The sequence below is a fragment of the Toxotes jaculatrix genome, chromosome 11 (assembly GCF_017976425.1).
Source record: "Toxotes jaculatrix isolate fToxJac2 chromosome 11, fToxJac2.pri, whole genome shotgun sequence".
NCBI lineage: Eukaryota > Metazoa > Chordata > Actinopteri > Toxotidae > Toxotes > Toxotes jaculatrix.
This window is the reverse complement of record NC_054404.1, coordinates 10273722-10293975: the sequence shown is the minus strand read 5'-3', so window position 1 is coordinate 10293975 and position 20254 is coordinate 10273722. Positions and strand designations below refer to the sequence as shown.

The window sequence follows — 20254 nt, the reverse complement described above, 5'->3', positions numbered from 1 at the left end:
AGCTATATGCATGGTTTTTGGGGGGTGGGGGGGGGGGGCGGGGGCTGACAGTTTGAGCTGTTAACTTTTCCCAACTCTCATATCTTCCTCTAGCTCACACCAGTCGGAACGACCATTTTCACCGGCTTCTCAGGAAATAATGGCGCTACGGACATTGACGATGGGCCTAATGGACATATAGAATACAGCATCCTCTACAACCCCAATGACCCGGTATATGGACAAGTCGCGCCATGATTGTAAATTTCTTCAAAAATCATGACTTATTACTCACATACACCTTTCTTTCTGTCTTATCATATTGACCTTTTCTCTCTTTCAGGCTTCTAACAGAACAGTGAGTGTCGCTAACACCCTTTCTGGACACATTATTTTGGCAGAGAGGCTAAACTATGAGGAGAGAACACGCTACCTGGTTTTGGTCCAAGCCAATGTAAGGGAGCTTTGTACAATTATGCTATCTTTTTTTATTTTTGAGGTTCTCTACTTCAACACTGATCTTGAAGATAAAGAACTCTTAATGCCACTAAAACGAGATCACAAAATGTGCTTTCTACTGAGTACCAGCGGCTGTGTTGGAACACTGATTCACTTGTTTTATTCCTAGTCTAACAGCATTTCAACCACATTCCATATTTTATATCTTATATATCAGTTATTTTAGGTCATGAATATTTTAATCATGAATAGCTTTCTGCTTTAATGAGTTCAAGTCCTTAAACTTCATAGTGTCAATTCCTGAGAGTAGTTTTAAGCAGGTCTGGTGTCATTTTTTATTTTTTTTTTATTCAAAAGTGTGGTCATCACTTAGCAAATCATCCTTTTCATTTACAGTTTCATGAGAGGGATTCTTGTTCCTTTTGACACATTACTAGAAAGTAATTTAAGATCTCTCAATTGGCGGTCAGGATAAGGACATCACACTAACAAGTTGTTAAACTTGCATTTAACTAATATTAATTCAGAAATGGCCATGGTCAGCAACATTAGGCTTGAGAGGATTGAATTCTCCAAGGTTTCATTGCAGCTTTTTTTTCCCATTAAAAACTGACTGAAGCTGTCTCTGAGATGTCCTAAAATATCTGTTTGTCGTCTGTATATACCAAAGCAGCTTTGTATCTGAGTTTATTTAATTATGGATTTTACTTGAGGGCGGGCATTTTCCTTCACGCTCTCATGGGGCAATATGACCGAGAAAATATTATAAAACAAGTCATCTTAATGATACCATTAAAGCAGTATGAATTATAATGAAGGCATTTATATGCTCTGTCTCTGGTCCATACCCATAGCCATTAGGCAGCAAATGTCTGTTGACCCAGCCTGGGATCTAAGAGTTCTCCATTCCCACAGTATATGGAGAGTGCTGATGCCACAGAGTTGCCTGCTAAATAATTATCTGTCCTTCAGGAATTTAACTCTCCCATTTTATATTATGGAGTTTAATATTGGACCCCGGCCTCTTCAGGTAACTCTTCTCCTATTCTTTCCATTTTCTGTATGCGGGAGCAAAAGGCTCGGCCCTTTAGCCTGGCAAGAGGTCTTCCAGGGAGATTTCCTTTTCTCTTGGAAGAGGACATCAGAGCAAAGAAAGAAAGAGGACATGATATTTACCAGAACTCTACAATACAAAGCTTTGAAGTGCTGTGCTTCTCACTTCTCTGGACACCACTCGGAAAGCAACAGTTCCACAAAGGGGAATTTTTTAGGATAACTGCCGTAAAGATGTGTGTTTTGCCAAGAATTATTTCCTCAAGAAGAAAAGGTTTAGTAGAATGCAGAGGAGTAGCTCTGTTCTGTCTGGTCTGAAGTGGTCTCATGTTGGACTTATTGTATGCATCATTACATCTCTTCCATTCAAATGCATGAACAAGTGGAAGCCGTTTTATCTGAGTGCAAGTTGATAAGCTCTCTGAAAGAATATAAATTTCTTATGTTGCAAGACATAAATTAACTCGGGCATCTAAAATCACAAACGTCATGTTTTTAAAAAAATGTAATTTATATTCTAATAAACAAACTATTTCTTATAATCAAGTTTTTCCTTATTGCATTACGATAATAAATCTATTTGTATTTAACAATGATTATGGTTAGTTGTGGTTCTCAACATCATGTTCAAAATTTCCATAGCTGAGCTTGTACTGACGCACTGTATCAAGAAAATGTGACTAGGTCACTTTTTACAGCAGAAAACACTTCATGAATATTCTGCTTAGCATAAAAATGAGTCCCAGTACTCTGTCCTGCAGCCAAACAAATGAGGAATAAAAACTGAATTAATACATGACTATGACCTTCCATTACAAACACCACTGTAATATATGCTGAAGAACAGCTGAAGAGATCTTTTACGGTTTTAACGTGATATATTGATTTTTGCTCAAGTGGCGTGTAGCCTCAATACACAAATCAACAAATCGTTTGGGCTTTTGAAAGTTGAAAGTGAAAGCCTGTGCTTGTCTTCCAGGACCGCGCTCCATACCCTCCCAACAGACGAACAGCTACCACAACTCTGACTGTGGACGTTCTGGATGGAGACGACCTGGGCCCCATGTTTCTCCCATGTGTTTTGGTGAACAACACCCGTGACTGCAACCCCCTCACCTACCGCGTTGCTATCCCTGAATTCACTGAACCGGTAAGAACCAGGCAGACAGACATGCAAACACAAGGTCATTTTAACAGAATACCCCCTGTTAATAGTATGTGCATATTTTATTCTTACAAATGCAGGTTGTGTTCATCCTGTGGGTGTATGTCCATTGTGCACACATCATTCAGATTTGTGATGCATTTGTGCTGCATGTGTACATTCCTGTAAAAATGTTAAACCGTGCCACACCCTTGAAAAAGCCTAACTGTCCGCCTACACCTTGTTTTTGCAAGCACACCTGCAAGCAGAGTAAGGTTTGCTGTTTTGTCTCAGCATGGCAATTCCACAGGCATTTTCTGGTCTGTTGGACCAGCAATTAGAGCTGAAGGCTGAGTTGACCTGGGATGACAGCTAAACACCACTGGAATTCATAGAAGCAAGAAAATGAGAGGGAGGGTGAGAGTGATGGTATGGCAGCTGAGAATAAGAGATTGAGATGGTGACGACAAGTGACGCACCAACAGAGATTAAATGAATCTGTTCACAATCTTTTTCTTTAGAAACCTATACTAGTTATAATGTGTATTTCTGTGAATGAAAAGATCAAGATTAGGATGAACTGAAATGAGCTGTGCTGAATTATCGAGTTTGACTGAAAAGAAGTTGAGGTTAAAAGTTCAGTCTTCATCTTGGATCAGCAGGCTTTGCTCAAGGTCCACTTGGTTGCTTGTTCTGGAGCTTTCAACTGCATAACATGGTCCTCATCAACAGTTTAGACTATACTGTATTGGATTGAACTGTCTTGAATTGGATTGCACTGGAGTAGTCTGGACTGATTTTGATTGGATTTACTGACTGGCCTGGATTGAAGTCAGCGGAGTGTCCTCTGAGTGGGGAGGTCTTGGCCTTGAATCTCAGCACAGCTCTTTTCTCTGTGCAGTTTTCATGTTTTCACGGTCAAAACGTGGGTCTCTCCTGAATATGGTTCCCTCCTGCAGTCCAAAGGCACAGTACAAGAGGTGTTAATTAATAAATTTCTAAATTGCCCAAAAGTGTGAACGTGCTTGTCTGATTTGTAGCTCTTGACTGACTAAAAGTCTTTGCAAATAAATACCAAGTTATTTTTTTGTTGTTATTCACTGTAGGTTGTCAAACCAACTTATAATTTCATTACCACCAACAACTCAAGCATGATAAAATTATGGGGTGCTCATAGCTGAGAATAGTGCTATGAAGTAGTATTGGGAAAAGACTGTTTGCATCAAGTATGGGTTTACTGGGGTGTTTCAAACATGGGAGTAGAATTGAATTGAATTGAACTGAATTAAATTGCACACAGAGACTAATTGACGCAGAGGCCTGCTATGAAGACACAATGAGAGCTATATAGATTGGTTGAGAAAATCAGAAGTTATAGATTGCGGTCAACAGAGAGTGTGACAAAAAAAAAAAAGTACTTACAGGTAGAGGCATGCACTGTATATACATGTGTATCTGTAGCTCTGTCTAATGGGGGCCAGCTATATTGAGTCACAGTTGATTGTCCAGACTTTCTATTCAGAGTTTGCCCATGTGATGTATAATTTATTATAAAAGGTTTGCAGACCAATAAGTATGCTGGACCTGGCAGCATGGGTCACACAAACCAAAGCTTTTTCATCAGTGTGAGAAAATGTTGGCCTTTCTCCCTGTCTGCTCCCTGCTTTTTCCCTGATGTTAAAGTGATGTTACATTTACCCTTTACAGTGTCCTTATTACATTCTTTTTTTGTTTTTCCAAAAAATATTAGTTTTTCCAAAAGTATTGCTTGTCTCAGTAGGTCTGTTTCAAAACATTTACGCATAGGTTAGCTTTGCAATTTTCAGTCAGTTTTTGCTGGTCTCTGATTTTTCTCCATTCTGCAGTGTAACCATTATGCTAACATATCTGTCCACGGGGAGATTTGTCTTCTCATAATTGATGAGTGTATTGTAATTAATCACAATGGCTAGACAGGCATTATTAAGTTGATCTGTATTTATTTTTTACCCTGTGGGGATATAATGTGGGCTCTGGAGTCCCCTGGATAATGACTGCTGGAGGAGGGTATTATAGCTAATCATCATTGTGCAGAGCTAGGGGGATTTGATTTAGCGCACCTCCAGACATTGTAAAAGAGAGAGGGCTGGTTGGGGAGGGGTGTAAGGATTACTCCAGAGCTGAGGGATATAAATATGCCCCCTCGGGGAGGGATTCTTCCTGCCAGAGAGCTGTTAGCCATGTGCCTGTCTATGCTAAGGAAGTTTGGCACCGGCCTCTTAGCATACTCGCACATACTATATCAGCCATATGGAGGCATTTTGCACAAGGAAGATGTATTCTTAAATGTGATGTGCTAGGCATATTCCCACTTAGCCATATGTTGGTGCAGAAGTGTGGTGGTAGAGCTGGGTAATTAGCGCTGATGATGTCTGAGTACGCATGAGCAGGAAAAGTAGCCTACAGCAACACAAACACATTATCCTTGATGTGCAACACTATTAGTCCTATTTAGAGACATGACAATGAGAAATCGATCTAATAGCTCTGGCATATTAATTTAGTACTCTAATAAATGGCCGGTGTGCTGTGGATTAAGACTGCTTAGGCCTACATTGGGAATTTTGGTGGTTTAATGAATAACTGAAGTGTATTTGTTGTTTTACGAATCGTAATTTGATGTTGGCAGCCTTTTTTTGAATATACCACAATGAGTAAAACACTTAAGGCACTTACATTTCATTAAACTGGGGAGAAGTGTGACTGCTAATTACAGCTGTGCGGTACACTGACTTTTTGAGGTATATCCATATATTTTCAAACAAGATATAGAATGAGTCAATATTGTTCATATGAATATAGTTTGATGTTGTGTTACATATACCATTTCTTCTGCATTTTATTTTGATCGCGATCTGTTTTTTAGTAAAAGTGCTTCTGACATCTCACACGTAGCTTTGACTCAGAACTGAACATTTAGCCCACTTCCAAGAAAATACTGAGATATATATATCATGTATTCAGCCTAAAAATACAGAGGCATGATTTTTCGTCCATGTCACCCAGCTCTACTCATAGTGTAAATGTGTGTCAGACATGTTGTTATAGCTTTCTAATTTTTGCAGTTTTGGTGACCAGAGGCATCAGTGCAATCCTAGCACAGCACAATGAGGAGAAGACACTAAGGCAGGGTAACATTAATAAAAGGAATACAGTATCAGCAAGTGAAGCTGTAGCAATCTTTAAGAATGCCCAATCATAGCAGCTCCACTCATCCCCTTTAAAAGCAAAAAATTGTTTAATGGGCCAGGAGCAGAGTCCAGGGTAGCTTCTCCAGAGAGTTCTGTTTTTATGTGGAAGAGCAGAGTTGCAACGAATATACAACTCAAAGAAGATTATTTGAGTTGAAATATTAATATATAGCACACAAAATATCTTTTCCAGGGCAGATCATATCCTTTTTAAGATGAATTTTCAGTATCATGAAACACTGGAATTCCTGTCTCTGCATAATGATGCCCTCAAAGTTATTTTAGGAGACAATATCTGCACAACTATAGGCTACAGCTCCACAGTCAACAGAGACAAAAAAAAGGATTTGCATCTGCTTGTCTTGCTGTGTTGTTGACTGATTCCCCCACCCCCTGTTGCAGAGCAAACTGAACCCACTGAATGTGACCCCTCCGATCCGAGCAGTGGACATGGACAGAAACATACAGCCCCCGTCGGACAGACCTGGCATTCTTTACTACATCCTGGTTGGTAGGTTCATCACATACTTCTGCTGATTTTACACATTCAGTCTTTTTTTGTTCTATTGGTATGCCATTATTTGACTTCTGATTGTTTCTGGTGTTCTTGATGGTATCATAAAATGTACTGAATCCACATCTGTGAATGTTCTTATTCTTTATTGCAGGTCATCCAGTCACATATCCAGAGTATTTCTCCCTGAACAGAACCACTGCAGAGCTGCGTGTTCTTCGGCCTATCAGCAGGGACTTGTATCAAAGGTTCACACTCATCATCAAGGTAAAATATAAAATTGAATTTGACAGTGCTAGTTTTATTTTATGAAAGGTTACAGTATATAACCTGTACAGATGGCAAGGTTTACTATGTGGCTTTTCATTGAACCTAAACTCACTGAACAAAAACCTGTTCAGTGCAGTGTAATGTAAGATCATGAGGAGGCTGAACAAAAGAGCCTGTTGTGAATAATCACAGCAAACTAAATTGACAACAATCTGTTGGTGCTGTTAACTCACAGAAGTGCATAGTCCTGCAAGACCGGTGGAAAAAAAAAACAACTAAACATTCATAAATTACATCTCCTGAATGCAATGGAGTTCAGCCCAAGGTAGAATATTGATTGTTCGTCTGCCGCATTTGGCAAACAAGGCTGTTTTATTATACATCCCAATTCTGTCCTCATATTTTTAATGTACTAGTGCCACATCAAGTTTAACTCATATCTCGATAACTTTAGCATGCACCCTTACCCGCTCCACCTAGATAACCTCAGTCCTGAAGACAATTAACCTTATCTGTAGCTGCTTTGGAGATGGGGGTGAAAAAGATATTATGATTTATGGACTTAGCAGGAGGATAGGCTGCTGCGCTCTCATGAATCCTAATTTAGAGCGGAGTCAGGTATTGCCTCAGTGCTCCTGGTGCAGAGCAGCAGTGCAGATGAACTTTCCATCTACCCATCACTAAACTCCAGACACCTCTGAGTGCCGTGTAACCTGCTGTTTACCAGGATAGCTGGGGAGCAAAGAGATGAGAGGAAGAGCTGATTTCCACAAGAGGAAGGGGAGATTGAACACATGAGAGGCATTTTGCATGTCTTGGAGAGGATTGTGAATAGCTAGAGGAAGGGAGACAGTTCAAAGGGGGAGCAGGAAAAGACCTAGATAGAGAGAGAGAGATAGATAGAGAGATGTGTGTGAAGGATGGTAGGAGCCTTATCTACCTGAGTCATAGAGAGGCGGAGAAACCATTGCTCTAGGACTCAGAGGAGGAGGAAAGTGAGAATTAGACTTTGGTATCTTGAGAGTGCTCTGATTAATCACAGTATGTGGTGTCCATAGCTAATGCTTTAGGAGATATTAAGCTACTGGTCGGATGAGCTCCATCTCTCACACGTTTCAGAAAACACATCTGTTGTCTTTCAAAAGTCATCACCGGTCCTGATGGAGCCATATCCACCAAGATGACTAGGACAAAATGAAGACAAGTGACAATGGTGGGTGTAGATGGAGAGAAATAGTTTGGTTAAATAGAAAAAAGAAAGAAAAGAGACAGGCAGTATGATGCTTTAAGGATGATGGAGTCACGACAGGAGAATCAAGATTGAGTGATAAACAGTGACTTTTGGTAGCAGTGAATCTCCTGCAGGCCCGTGTGCTGCAGCAGTGGAGCGCAGGTCATTTAGCACTGCCTCCCAGAAATAGGGACATCGCTAAAGAGCTAAATCACCAGGGAACACTGCAATCCTACACCCCGTCTTTTCTCTCTCAGACGAAAAAATGTATGTGTGAATGTGAAAAAAAAAGAGAGAACATCCAGGCACACACACTTTGTCTGTCAATGGCAGCACTTTTCCCTCTGGTGTTTGAGTGAGCAGATTGCATCTGTGGGTCAGCGCAGTGTGGGTGTTCTTTATTATCACACAGATAAGGGAAAATGGTAGAAGATGTTCAGCAAAGATAGTCTGGCATAACATTTGTGATGGCAATAAAAACAGGTGTGAACCTCAACTGGAGTGAAACTCAGCTGGATGCCAAACGTGCATAGCAGGGGTTTGCAATCATAGGGTATGCACACAAGACAATAAACAACAAATCATAGTTTCTTGGCCCCTGCAGTTTCATAGTTACCAGTAGAACTAGATTCCTCTGTTACAATTGACATTCTCCAACACAAGCCCAGTGAAATTGAGCTAATGTGCAGAATTAGTTCCAGGTCATGGCTTAAACTGATGTTGCCTCACTCCCCCTCTCCATCTGTATTTTCAAAGCCCTAATGTTTCTGAAGCATCCCTGTGTGGGAGGCAATAGTGACATATGTGCTTAGGAGGGGAAAGATTGCAGTGACAGCCTGACCAGACCACATCCATCTGGTTTGGTCTCACTGGACTGTGGCAGTCAGATGCAACTTGGGTAAAAGTATAGCTTCTTTTGAAAAGCTGAGACAACACACATTTTGATTTGTGGTAATGTACTGTGTTACCAAAGCTAACTTGTCACTCTCCAACTGTGCTGGAGAATGAAGAAGAAGGAATGTTTACGTTTTGGTGATTGTGCGGTACAGTTTGGTGTATGTTCCACAGTACGTGACACAAATATGAAGTGATTTTGGATGCAGGTGAGTCTCAATATTTCACTCATGCATTTTTTCTGAGAATGTGCAGCTCTGGAGATTCATATGTATGAGGTGTTGTAACATTTATGATGTCCAATTACACTGCATGTCCTAGGGTTTTTAATATTGTATAGATTAACAAAGTCTATTGATTTCATGATGTAAGATATTTGGACAATTTTCTCAAGACTTGACTATTACCTGATTCAAGATTTTTTACTTTACTACTTTATTCCACGTTGTTTTTATCAGATTTGCAAGGTGACGTTTAAATGAGGTTTTTTTTTTTTCCATGACTGGATGCTGCATGTCTGTTTTTGGAGAAGGATATTAGTATGCTGAAGAGATGAAGAGGTGTCAGCTGGGATTTTATCATATAAGAATGTTGCACAGTTTATTCTCAAGTTTTCAGGCGAAATAGAGACACTGCACAGAAATGCAATAAAATCAGTTCAGTTGAGTTCGCATAATCAGCAGGAGCTAGTACACTCCTTTACTAGTTGAGTGGTTAATTTTGGCATTAACTCAACTAGCAATATTTCCATTGAGCCTCCTTCAATCATTGGTCAACCCTTTGACGGAGCAGCAAGAGCCACTAATTTCTGTCTCTCCCCTACAAATGAGGGTATTTGCGTTAAGTGCCCCATTAATTACTAAGGCCTAATCCTAAGTGGACCCCTGATTAAATTTAGTCAGTGTGGCTTTTTTGTAATTGAAATGGCATTCAGAGATATTACGCCTTTCTGTCCCTGTGCCTGCATAGGAGCTGGGGTGCCATAACTCTTGTTACTATGTTTTACTCTCATCATCCAGCTCATTATTAGTACTTTTTGGAAATCTCTAGCAGGCCAGCTTTCAGTTCTATACTACAAGTAAGAACTGACTGTGACGTTCTCTCTCTCTTTCTCTCTCTCTCTCTCTCTCTCTCTCTCTCTCTCTCTCTCTCTCTCCCTCCCCTTTTCTCCCAGGCTGAACAAGACAATGGTCACCCTCTCCCAGCGTATGCTGACCTCATCATCGAAATCCTGGATGAGAACAACCAGGCACCATATTTCCAGTTTGCCACCTATCAGGGCTACGTGAGTGAGTCCTCCCCTGTGGGTACGACTATCTCAGCCAGTGCAAACCTCACTACCCCCCTGGAAATCATCGCTCTGGATAATGACATTGAGGAGGTAGAGAGAGAAAGAGCCTTTATCAGCCTAGGCTCACTGTTGCCTTCACTTTACACAGTCCACCCATGCATGTGTGCGTACAAACACAAAGCGCTTGTAGTGCATTGATTAAATATTGATTACAGGTCCACATTTATTCATTTGTTTGCGTTGTGTACTCACAGAAAGTAACACATTGATGAGTCGTATTTTCTTCCTTGTTTTAGCTGGCTCCTGGTGAGACACCTGTAGGTAAAGGGGCTGTTTTCGGATGCAGTGACACAAACACACACACACACAATTTACCATAGGGATGTCCAGATCAAGTTTTTTGACCATAATCTCAGACATGAGTTTTTTTATTTTTTTATCTGCTGATACTAGGTTTAATCCAATATTTATGATTTCCTGCATAATACAGCTGCACTTTGCACACTTAATAGCTTAAAGTAGGCCTAAATTTATATCATTGAAAGATTCAATTTAGGGATTTGATGGCTTAATAGCTCTGCATTAACCCTGCATCACAGCTTTAATTGGTTTCTTACAATAAAGTGTTTTGTATAATATCTTTGGAGAAAGAAGGGTCAATTTGGAGCTAAGGCAGGAGGGTTTGAAATGGATTTAGACAATTTTCTCTTCATTTCCACTTTGAACGAAGTGCTTAAGATTAAATGCTTTTGTATGGTTTGTTTGGTGTACCAGAAAAGTAACTGGCATTGCCCATTGTGGCACAAGGTCTCTATAGATATCATTAATTATTGTCTGCTGTTTTTCCCACTATGCTGTGCATTAGAAAGTGGCTGCAGTGTGTTGTACAATAAACGATCAGAAGTGGATAGTTTTTCTATAGCGGTTAAAAAGGCCCTAATCTGCTTGATCGCTACTCTGCAAATTGACTCAGGACATCCCTACTGTTAACGCATGCATCATGTTGTGTGAAGCAAAACCAAACTGAAATCACTCATCACTGCTGGAGATATCCTGTATGTGTTTACAACTGCAGAAATGATATGTTTTCTATTACTTCAAAATTTCATAAACTGTGAATTAAATACTAAACAGGTCTCCGGTAATGACGGGTGTTTACATAGATGAATCAAGCTGATGCCCTTACTTTTGTATCCTAATGGGAGTGCGTGTTTGGAGTGTTTTGCTGTGCTGTCTTCTCGTTCTTTATATGCAGATTAATGTTTTTGCTGTGGTTTCTGCAGTTGCGTAAGATAAAACTTATGCAATTATTCTCTTTGAATACCAACTTTACTCTTTCAAAAGAATTTGTTATTTTATGAATTGATTCTTGTGTGTGTAGTTGGATGAAAGTGGGGAGTTTGACACATTTGTTTGGCACAATTAACACACTGTGTGATTGTTTGGGTGCATGTTTGTATGTATTCACCCACTGCAGTGTGGAACAAATTAAATACCATACCCTAGCTGCACTGACAGAGTTATATTTTAATGGGTGAAAACACACACCACCAAAATAAATTCCCACTACCTGTAGTTCATCTTTCAAAATATCCCTTTACTCAGTCTATGGAGAAGATTAACAAATCAAAGTGGAGTGGAAACAGAGATAACAAAATCAATAAGCCACCCAGTCCTGATGTTTACCAAACTCTCTTAAGAGGACTCATTGATGGACGTGAATCGAAGCCAACTCGCTACAATGGACCACAATGAACTCTGTGTTTATTAGATAACACAGTCTAACCACAGCAGTGACAATACATCTTTGGTAAATGTCTCTTTTTGAAAAATGTTTTCAAGTTTATTTAGTATTTGGATATCCTAAGCAAATATTGTAAAACCCATATTTTTAATGGCTGCTGAATACACTCACAAGACCAAAAATGTGTCTATATTGTTTTAGTGTGAGTCATTTCCTTTTCTTCTGGTCTTTATTGATACAGTCATGCTAAAAAGACATTGGTTTCTGGTTCCATCATCACATCGTCATTCTCCACTGTTTTCTGAAGACAAAAGCGAGAGCTGCCAACAGATTACTTTTTCAACTCTTTGGCAGATCAAAACGTACTGTTTGATAGTTTTTCTCAGCCCCACAGCTGCGGCCTTGGAAGAAAATGATGAAACACTCATGTCGTCATGGTAACGTGTTTCTTTTTGTATATCTTTCTGTTGGAAGACGAAAGACCCCATGGTGAAGATTACCCTGAATGACTATACCACGATCTTCGGCCTGACCCCAGCTGGGATAATCCGCTACTTGAGGCTCCTCAAACCTGTGGACCGGGAGAAGCAGATGGCCTATACTTTCACGGTAGGCCTCAGACTCAGTGTGGCTATTTGCGAGACAACACTAGAGCCCTGTGACCTACATTTCCCATTTTGTGTATATTAATAGAAGTCACAGGTCCAGCTCCATACCAAGAGGCAATTGCCGATACAAAGCTGACCTGACACTTCCAGAACAATATGACCTTTATCAGTGGTTGGACAGCAGTGAAGTTAAACAGTCTGTTCACTTGGATTTACACATTTAAATCCAACGGTGAAGCAAAGGCACAATATTGCACAATTGCATAATATTACTGCAGATATTTTCAAGTCTGGCATCAGCCTGTTATTAATTATTACCAGTTCAGTAGTTCAGTATCCCTTGGAAACTTTCATTTGTGTTGTAACTTAGTTCTGTTTTTGTATAGCATCTTTATATTTGTTTGTGTCTTCCATATTTGCAGCATGTTCTTCATGTGGTTTATGTTTTGCTTGTGTTATGTTTATTTGCTTGTGGTTCTTAAGTTGCAGTGCCTAGTGTTCACATACAGTTGTTACACACCATTAAAACACTTGTATAAACAACCACAATCACTCAAACAATTTTACAACGCTTCCAAAATGGACAATGAAGACAAAATTATAGTTGTGATTACTATAAAACAGATTGTTCAGCCATAGAATTTGACATTACATAACAATGGCCTACTGTGTATTTTAGCAATATCAAAAGAATAGTTTGACATTTCAAGAAATGCGCACATACACTTTCTTGCGGAGAATTAGATGAAAAGATACCACTCTGACTCATATCTGTCAGTGAATATGAAGCTACAGCCAGCATAGTGTTAGCTCAGAGTGATGTACTGTAAAGACAGAAAAAAGGGGGGAAACAGCTGGCCTGGCTCAGTCCAAAGGTAACAAAACCAGCACCTCTAAAGCTAGCTTTCCACAAGAAAGCAAACAAAAATATGATGAACTATTCCTTTAAAAAAAAAAAACATGTAATATAGAATCTGTACAGTCTCACTGAACTCTACATCTACCTTCAAGTTCCTTTAGGATTCCTAAATGGGTCTCTCAATCTTTATGATGTTTTATTAATCTTTTTGCTGTATATTCAGTCTTTTCTGTTTTACTGCTGTTACACTCACATCAACAACCAGGTTCACCGAAGTAACTTGTTTCCCCGCAACTTGCTCAGAGGGATGGCAGCATCTTGGGAAATACAGCAGCTCCTTCCATCGGGGGGCGGGGGGGCAGGGTAGTCCTTTGGATTAGAGAGCATCAGCAAATCAACAGTGAGCTCTGTGGGAACGATTCCCTGGAGAGCACAGGAGTTTCTGAACAGGGATGATTCGGTTCACTGTAGGTTCTGATATAATGCTGGGTTTGTTTTGGCTGGTAAAGGCGCTTTGGACATCAGCATCAGCAATTTATGAAGATTTGATGTGTTTATTGTGCGTGTACAGAGTTGAGCCTTTTCGTGCTGTGCATGCATAGTTTTGTCTGTGGATCGGGGTATGAGGAGCTCAGACACTGGTTTTATGTCTTCTGTATAAGTGCTAAGAAAGCTTTCAAGCTTGGGATCCATTCTGACTACACGTTATAGTGAGAGCTGACAGTGTGCCTCCGCTTTGCAGCAGTGACTGTTCAATTCAGTGCATTGTTAGATTTCCATGGCCCCCTCAGCTCTTTAAAATGGTTGCTGCATACACTATCAGATGTAAAGGAGGAATTCCCTTCCTGGATCATCAGCAGCAGTGTCATCTCTATCTCTCTGAAAAGTCCCCCACATCGCTGTTTCCATCCAGAATAAAATATGATTCTTATTGCCTGGTGAATATTGTGTTGGTTGTTGCTGAACCTGCTGTACATTAAATGCTTTATAGATAGCATCTGAGTCAGGTGTATTTATAATGACTAAACCCTGGTACACATACTCTTGCGCAAAAACTCCTCTTGCATGTTTATGCCAACATTTAGTAAAGTATCATCCCTTTGCTGGTGGGTGTAGATCATTTCATCCTATGTGAGAATGTCGGTCTATACTTGGATCAGAGTTTGACTCACCTCTGAGTAGTTTCAAGTCTGCTTGCTTGTGTTTTACATGTGTAACCACAGTGATTTTGCATTGTTTTTTTGAGCGCTGTCAAAACGCTGCTCGCCTGCAACCAGTTCTGTGCCTTAACACTAACACATTTTGTGTAGACACTGACAGAGGACTGAAGTTGCTGCTGCTCTGCTGATGTGCTCTTGTCAACATGCAGCCTGTGTAGACACATTGTGAGACAAATTTAATATAGATGAAACTGATCAATAAAAGTCAAAGACAAAGTGACCCATGACCCACTTTGCGTGCAAAATCTGACATTGACATTTTAATACCTGCCACTGTGTCAGAATCTTACATGCAACTAGTTCAATATATGAGTTAATACAATCAGCTTGATACATGAGTCAGACGTTCTCCTTCAACTCTAAAGCTAACGCAGGTTGACCTGATCTGCAAGACTAAACATGACATCATGGAGAAATAATCTTAATTGACTATATTATCAGACATTACAAATGAATGCTTTGAATTCTTTCTAAAAGCTTTATAACATAATGTTTACTAGATAAATGCATAGATGTTTTCAAGGTTGTGCTTTTGACATCATCAACAACAAGAAGTTATTTCAAAGATTGTCATTGAGAGAAATCTTGTCTCTATGCCTCATAAACACTAGCATCAAATAAATTTTTATAATTAGTCTGCACATCCTGGACTGGAAGGCGAGAGAGAGTGCTCAGATCCAATTTAGATAAATATCAGCCTTCAAAGATTGTTGTGTGTATGTTTTGCTTCAGTTCCAGCTGTTTGTGAAAAAGAGAGGGATGAGGAGACAGGCATGACATTGTTTACATTTGTTCTGTGTATATGTGTGTGTTTGTGCAGAGTTGTGTCAGTACTTGCACATGAGTATAAGTGTCAATGTGCACAGTAGTGTTGAGTCAGGAAATACAAATCTCCTTTGCTCCTTAGCTCCCAAAAATTGTCTGGCGCCTCTGTCCAAGGGTTGGCTGGAGTACAGAAACACTGTTTAATGGGAAAGAAAATAGGTGCTGTCATATAAGTTATCATGTGTTTCTGTGCAGCACTTTTACTGTGGATGTTTAGCTGCTACTAAAGTAGCCTCCTGATGTACACTATAACCAGAAAGATGTGTCATTTCAATTTCAGTGCTGAGTACAAATTTTTGGGGAAAAGCTATTTCCCCCACAGAAACATGTAGTTCTTGCTGCTGCCACAATTGTTGTTTAGTCCTCCTCTCCCTTACACTTCATTCGTTGTTCTGCTTAGTCCATTTTCTTTCTCCCTTGCCAAGTACTGGAGATCAGAGCCGCCAGTGACAAACATGCAGTTTGCTCAGTTTGCAAACTGTCCTTTAGGCAAGCTTTATACAAGCGCTCTCTTCTCAACTCTTTAAAGGCTTTTCTAACATTAAGGGAATGAAAAATGAACATATAAGAGGACTAAGTGTAAGGGACTTTATTGTGGTGGTAGAAACATGTTGACGTTTGACACGTTCTTTTATCAAAGCAAAAAAAAAAATAGCATAAGCCTGGATTTAAAAATAAATCTGTTCTCTGTGATTTATTTCAGCCAGTGGACTTTGTTAACTTGTCTACAGTCGCTAAAGCTACAGTATACATTTCTCTTTTGTGTGTTTACAGATGGTGGCATCAGATGGCGTCCAGCAGAGTAGCCCAGTAACTGTCAACATCCTGGTCATTGATGCCAATGACAATACACCCACGTTTGCTGAGGTCTCCTACAGTGTTGAAGTCTTTACAGACATGCAGCCCGGGGAGACAGTACTACAGGTAATCAATCCAACAATCATTCCCTTGCCTTTCTCCTTCTCTTTTGGTCTCTTGCTTTGGCACTTTGCTTTACACTTCCATCTCTGTCCCCAAACACACAGAATCTCTCACAAACATGTTCTGTCATGCTCAAAGCAAATAACCACAACAATCCAGAGCATTGTGTTAACAGGCAAACCCCTGGAACAATTCCCTTTGTCTCATCTGCAGTCATAATAGACAAGTCAGTGAGGATGTTTTTATCTCTGTCTTCAGTACACAGGCCTGGAAAACCTTTTACCCAGTAGGCCAGCCACTATCATGACTGCAGTTAAGTCATTTTGCTAGGCATTAATAATGACCATTTATCAATCTTTCCCCTTTCATAAAAAGGATTGGGATGTTTTTAAATAGTATCTTTTTCTTATTTTAGTCCATTTTGATTATTTTTATGGATTAGGAACATTGTTTTGATTTCATTAGTGTACTGGATTTAAAGGTCATGATTTTCTTTTCTGTCTTCTATGCAAGTACATGTGCCCATGCTAATGTGAACTAAAGCAAACACCAAAGCACAAATACAGGACATATGTAAGGACAAGCACAGCCACATTTACATGCACGCACCGTCTTCAAAATGTAAATCCATAACCCCATTCCACTATATCTATTAATGTGGGGATTTCCATCATTTCATTGTCTCTCATTTGGTAGTCGGAGCATGATCTTTTCATCTTTCAGTTGATCTGTCCTCTCAGCACAGCCTCTCCAAAAGAATGTCAGACACTGAAAAGGTCAAGTTTAATCTGTCTTAAAAACCAGCCGTTTCACCCTCCCAGAAATGAGGCCAGGGGTCACAGAGTGTCTGGTATGACCGCTTAACCGATTTTTATAAGCCGTTTATGAGAGCCGCAGGCTCCCTGAGGATGCTGCTGCTTATTTGATGCTAAAGCTTTTACTCGAACGTCAGGAGCATGAAAAAGGAGGTCTGGGTAGCTTGGATTAAAGTTTCAATGCCTAAAAGATAAGAAGCCAACTACACCATGAGGGCTCATAATTACAAGCAGCAGGATGCCTTGAATAATTGGCTTGAAAGAAATGGTGGCTGCTTAATACATTTTTATAACAGGGCAATGCAAATGATATACATTGTGCTTTTTTCATCTTAATTTCCAAAAGAAGCTCCATCTGGCAGCTGTCTTTCCACAACTTTGTAATCCATCTCACATGGAATGTTTCATAGTATTAATTCCATCCATTACAAACTTTATTGATCATTAAGGTCACAAAAGTGTAATCTGTAGGACTGAAGAAATGGCAGCCAACAGAATAAGTCAGTTGGGTTGAAGCATCAGTAGTATATATACTTTCAGCTAAATGCCAACCATTTGTTCCTATCCATACATGAAACAAAGGTCATGTAGCCAGGAGACAATAATAGGGCACCAGAAAGGATTCAGGGTTGGCAAGTTGACTGAACTCTACTGACAAATATTTATTGCTTGACTGGTTCAGTGAGCACCTTACAGGCAGCTGAGCAGAACTCCCCCTGTAAAAATTAAGTACAGATATGGATATGTACACATATTATTTGTATAATGTGTATCTGTGTCTTCCTCTCCCTCTGGTTCTCCCAGTTAACGGCAGCAGATGCTGATGAGGGACTGAATGGTCTGGTGACCTATGAGATACTGGCTGGTGCCCAGGGACATTTCATCATCAGTAATCGCACTGGACGCATTACTGTGGCCCCTGGTGTCACTTTAACTGTGGGACGATCTTACGCATTGACTGTCAAGGCCTCTGACAATGCACCACAGACCCAGAGAAGGTACAGTATCCACCTGTGCTAGCTCTCTTCATATGTGTGATTTTCATGGAACATGAAAAGATTTCTTCATTAGTAGAATCAGGGGCTTATTATTTTAATGTTATTAATGTGATGTGCATTTCATTACTTTTTTATAAAGAGCCGATTTGTTTCTAAGATGTTTTGAGAACTTGCGCATACACAGTTACACAGTTTCATTTAGTGTGTCTCCTCAGGGAAGCAGAAGGTTGGAGCACCCAGCATGTATTGTTTTACAATTCTTATTCTTTATAATTCAGTATTTACACACTGTGATTCACAAGTTAGCTTGGAACTCAGAAACTCTTGTCTGCGCTGAATTGTGGAGAAGTAACATTTCTGACAAGCTGTTGTGACTCAAAAAACAGATGGTCTTGTTTCATCTAACACAAAAATTCTATTATGTTTAATACATTGTCTGCTCTTTGTCCTGTGATTAAAAAGCAAACAATTCATTCTGTACAAGTATTTCAGTTCTCAGATCACACTATTAGACATTGTATTTGGGGGAGGAAATAGGTGATAACTTTGATTTCACCAAGCAAAACAAAGACTGGCACAGATTCAATGGCCCAGACTTAAAACAAGCTACAGCAAGTGACAGATTGGCATAATGAGACAATGTACTACACAAAATGGTTATTTTGCTGCACATTTCATCTTCAAGTACATTTTACATGCACCTTTTTTAAGTAGTACAACAAAAGATGTCTCACATAATGAATGAATAAATAACTCAGTCAGTTCCATTTTCATGTGTTCCGCTGTGAAGAACTGCGAACACGCAGGCTGATTTTAAGCATTCTGATTTTTCACTCATGAACAAATCATGAATGAGAGGCTTGTACCCTGGGTTGACACTTATGAGTGTAGTAAAAAAAAACAAAACATCCATGATACCACTGTGAATCAAATATCCGACAAAGATCCCGCTTAAAAGAAAGGTGACCAAAACCTTTTTTTTTTTTTTTTGTCTTTTCTTCAATCGAAACTCCACACAAAAGAGCTTTGATCCTGAACTCTTTTCACTATGCCGTGAGTTGTGTTCTTCAGTACAGCTCATCAGGTTGTCAAGGAGAAACTGATGCTGTCAGTGGGCTGATCTGATGTGTGCATTTCTTTCTGTCAGGAGCTCCATCACCACAGTGTACATTGAGGTTTTGCCGCCCAACAACCAGAGCCCCCCACGCTTCCCTCTCCTCACCTACAGCCTGGAAATCAGCGAGGCCATGAGGATAGGAGCTATTCTACTCAATCTGCAGGTGAGTCTCTAAGCCACAGATGCGCACATTCACACAAGGCATTTGCAAACAAGAAAATGTTGAATTTAATGAGGCATTCAGTGTGATGCTATTGTTCTTAACCTGTTGAATTTTTGAGCATCACTAAATTATGTACAATAACACAATAACACAATCAGCATATTTCTTTCCTTTTCTCTCACATTTAACTCTCCAGCATAGTCTACTCACTTCCACTCCAGTCCAGCGTCCTTGTTGCTTAACTATCATATCTTGTAGCCTTCAGCTTTAATGGTACCATATGACCTTCAAGCTCCTGCTGTTTTTTTCTTCCCATAGGCCACAGACAGAGAAAATGACCCGATCACATACCGCATTGTGAGTGGGGATTCCCAGAAGGTCTTCAACCTCTCTGAAGCGTAAGTTCAGATATTGCTTATGTCCAGGTATTCCCACCTAAGCTTACATGGGATCAAAGGATGGTTGTGGAGGTATATGGATGAATGTATGGATGGAAAGACTGGTAAAGTTCCCTTGACAACATAGTTTTAAAATGAAAATAGTAAAAAACTGTTTGGTTTGGTTTGTTCATCTTGTGTCTCTGTGGGGTTTCTCTGTGGGTAAACTGGAGATTCTAAATGGTGTGTTAGTGTGTTAGTCTGCCTGTATGCTATGTATGTCCCAGAACTTGCGCAATATATGCTGAGCAGGATGAGTGGGTATGGAAAATGGATGGATGTAAAATCCTTTTGCCATTGCAGTCCAACTGACATAACAAGCCCCCTGGCAAACTATTCTTCAAGGACACTTGTCAAACACTGACATTAGTTTGAGAGTTTGTTGAGTGTTTTGAGCAACAAGACAAAGCCCTTGTATACAGCAGCTGGTTTATAAAAAAAACTTTATTGGGCTTATTATCTGAAAGACACAAACAAAACTC

General features: G+C 39.9%; 1 protein-coding gene across 1 annotated transcript in view; it reads left to right on the top strand.

The window, feature by feature from the left end:
* Positions 1–20254, top strand: part of pcdh15a (protocadherin-related 15a) — a 130814-nt gene that overhangs the window by 36705 nt on the left and 73855 nt on the right. The window contains exons 6-16 of the mRNA XM_041049812.1: positions 94–213; positions 323–433; positions 2471–2641; positions 6268–6376; positions 6534–6646; positions 9949–10155; positions 12284–12418; positions 16096–16245; positions 17862–18055; positions 19203–19335; positions 19654–19733. Of these exons, the coding sequence (XP_040905746.1) occupies positions 94–213; positions 323–433; positions 2471–2641; positions 6268–6376; positions 6534–6646; positions 9949–10155; positions 12284–12418; positions 16096–16245; positions 17862–18055; positions 19203–19335; positions 19654–19733 (1523 nt within the window). The remainder of the gene's footprint in view (positions 1–93; positions 214–322; positions 434–2470; positions 2642–6267; positions 6377–6533; positions 6647–9948; positions 10156–12283; positions 12419–16095; positions 16246–17861; positions 18056–19202; positions 19336–19653; positions 19734–20254) is intronic.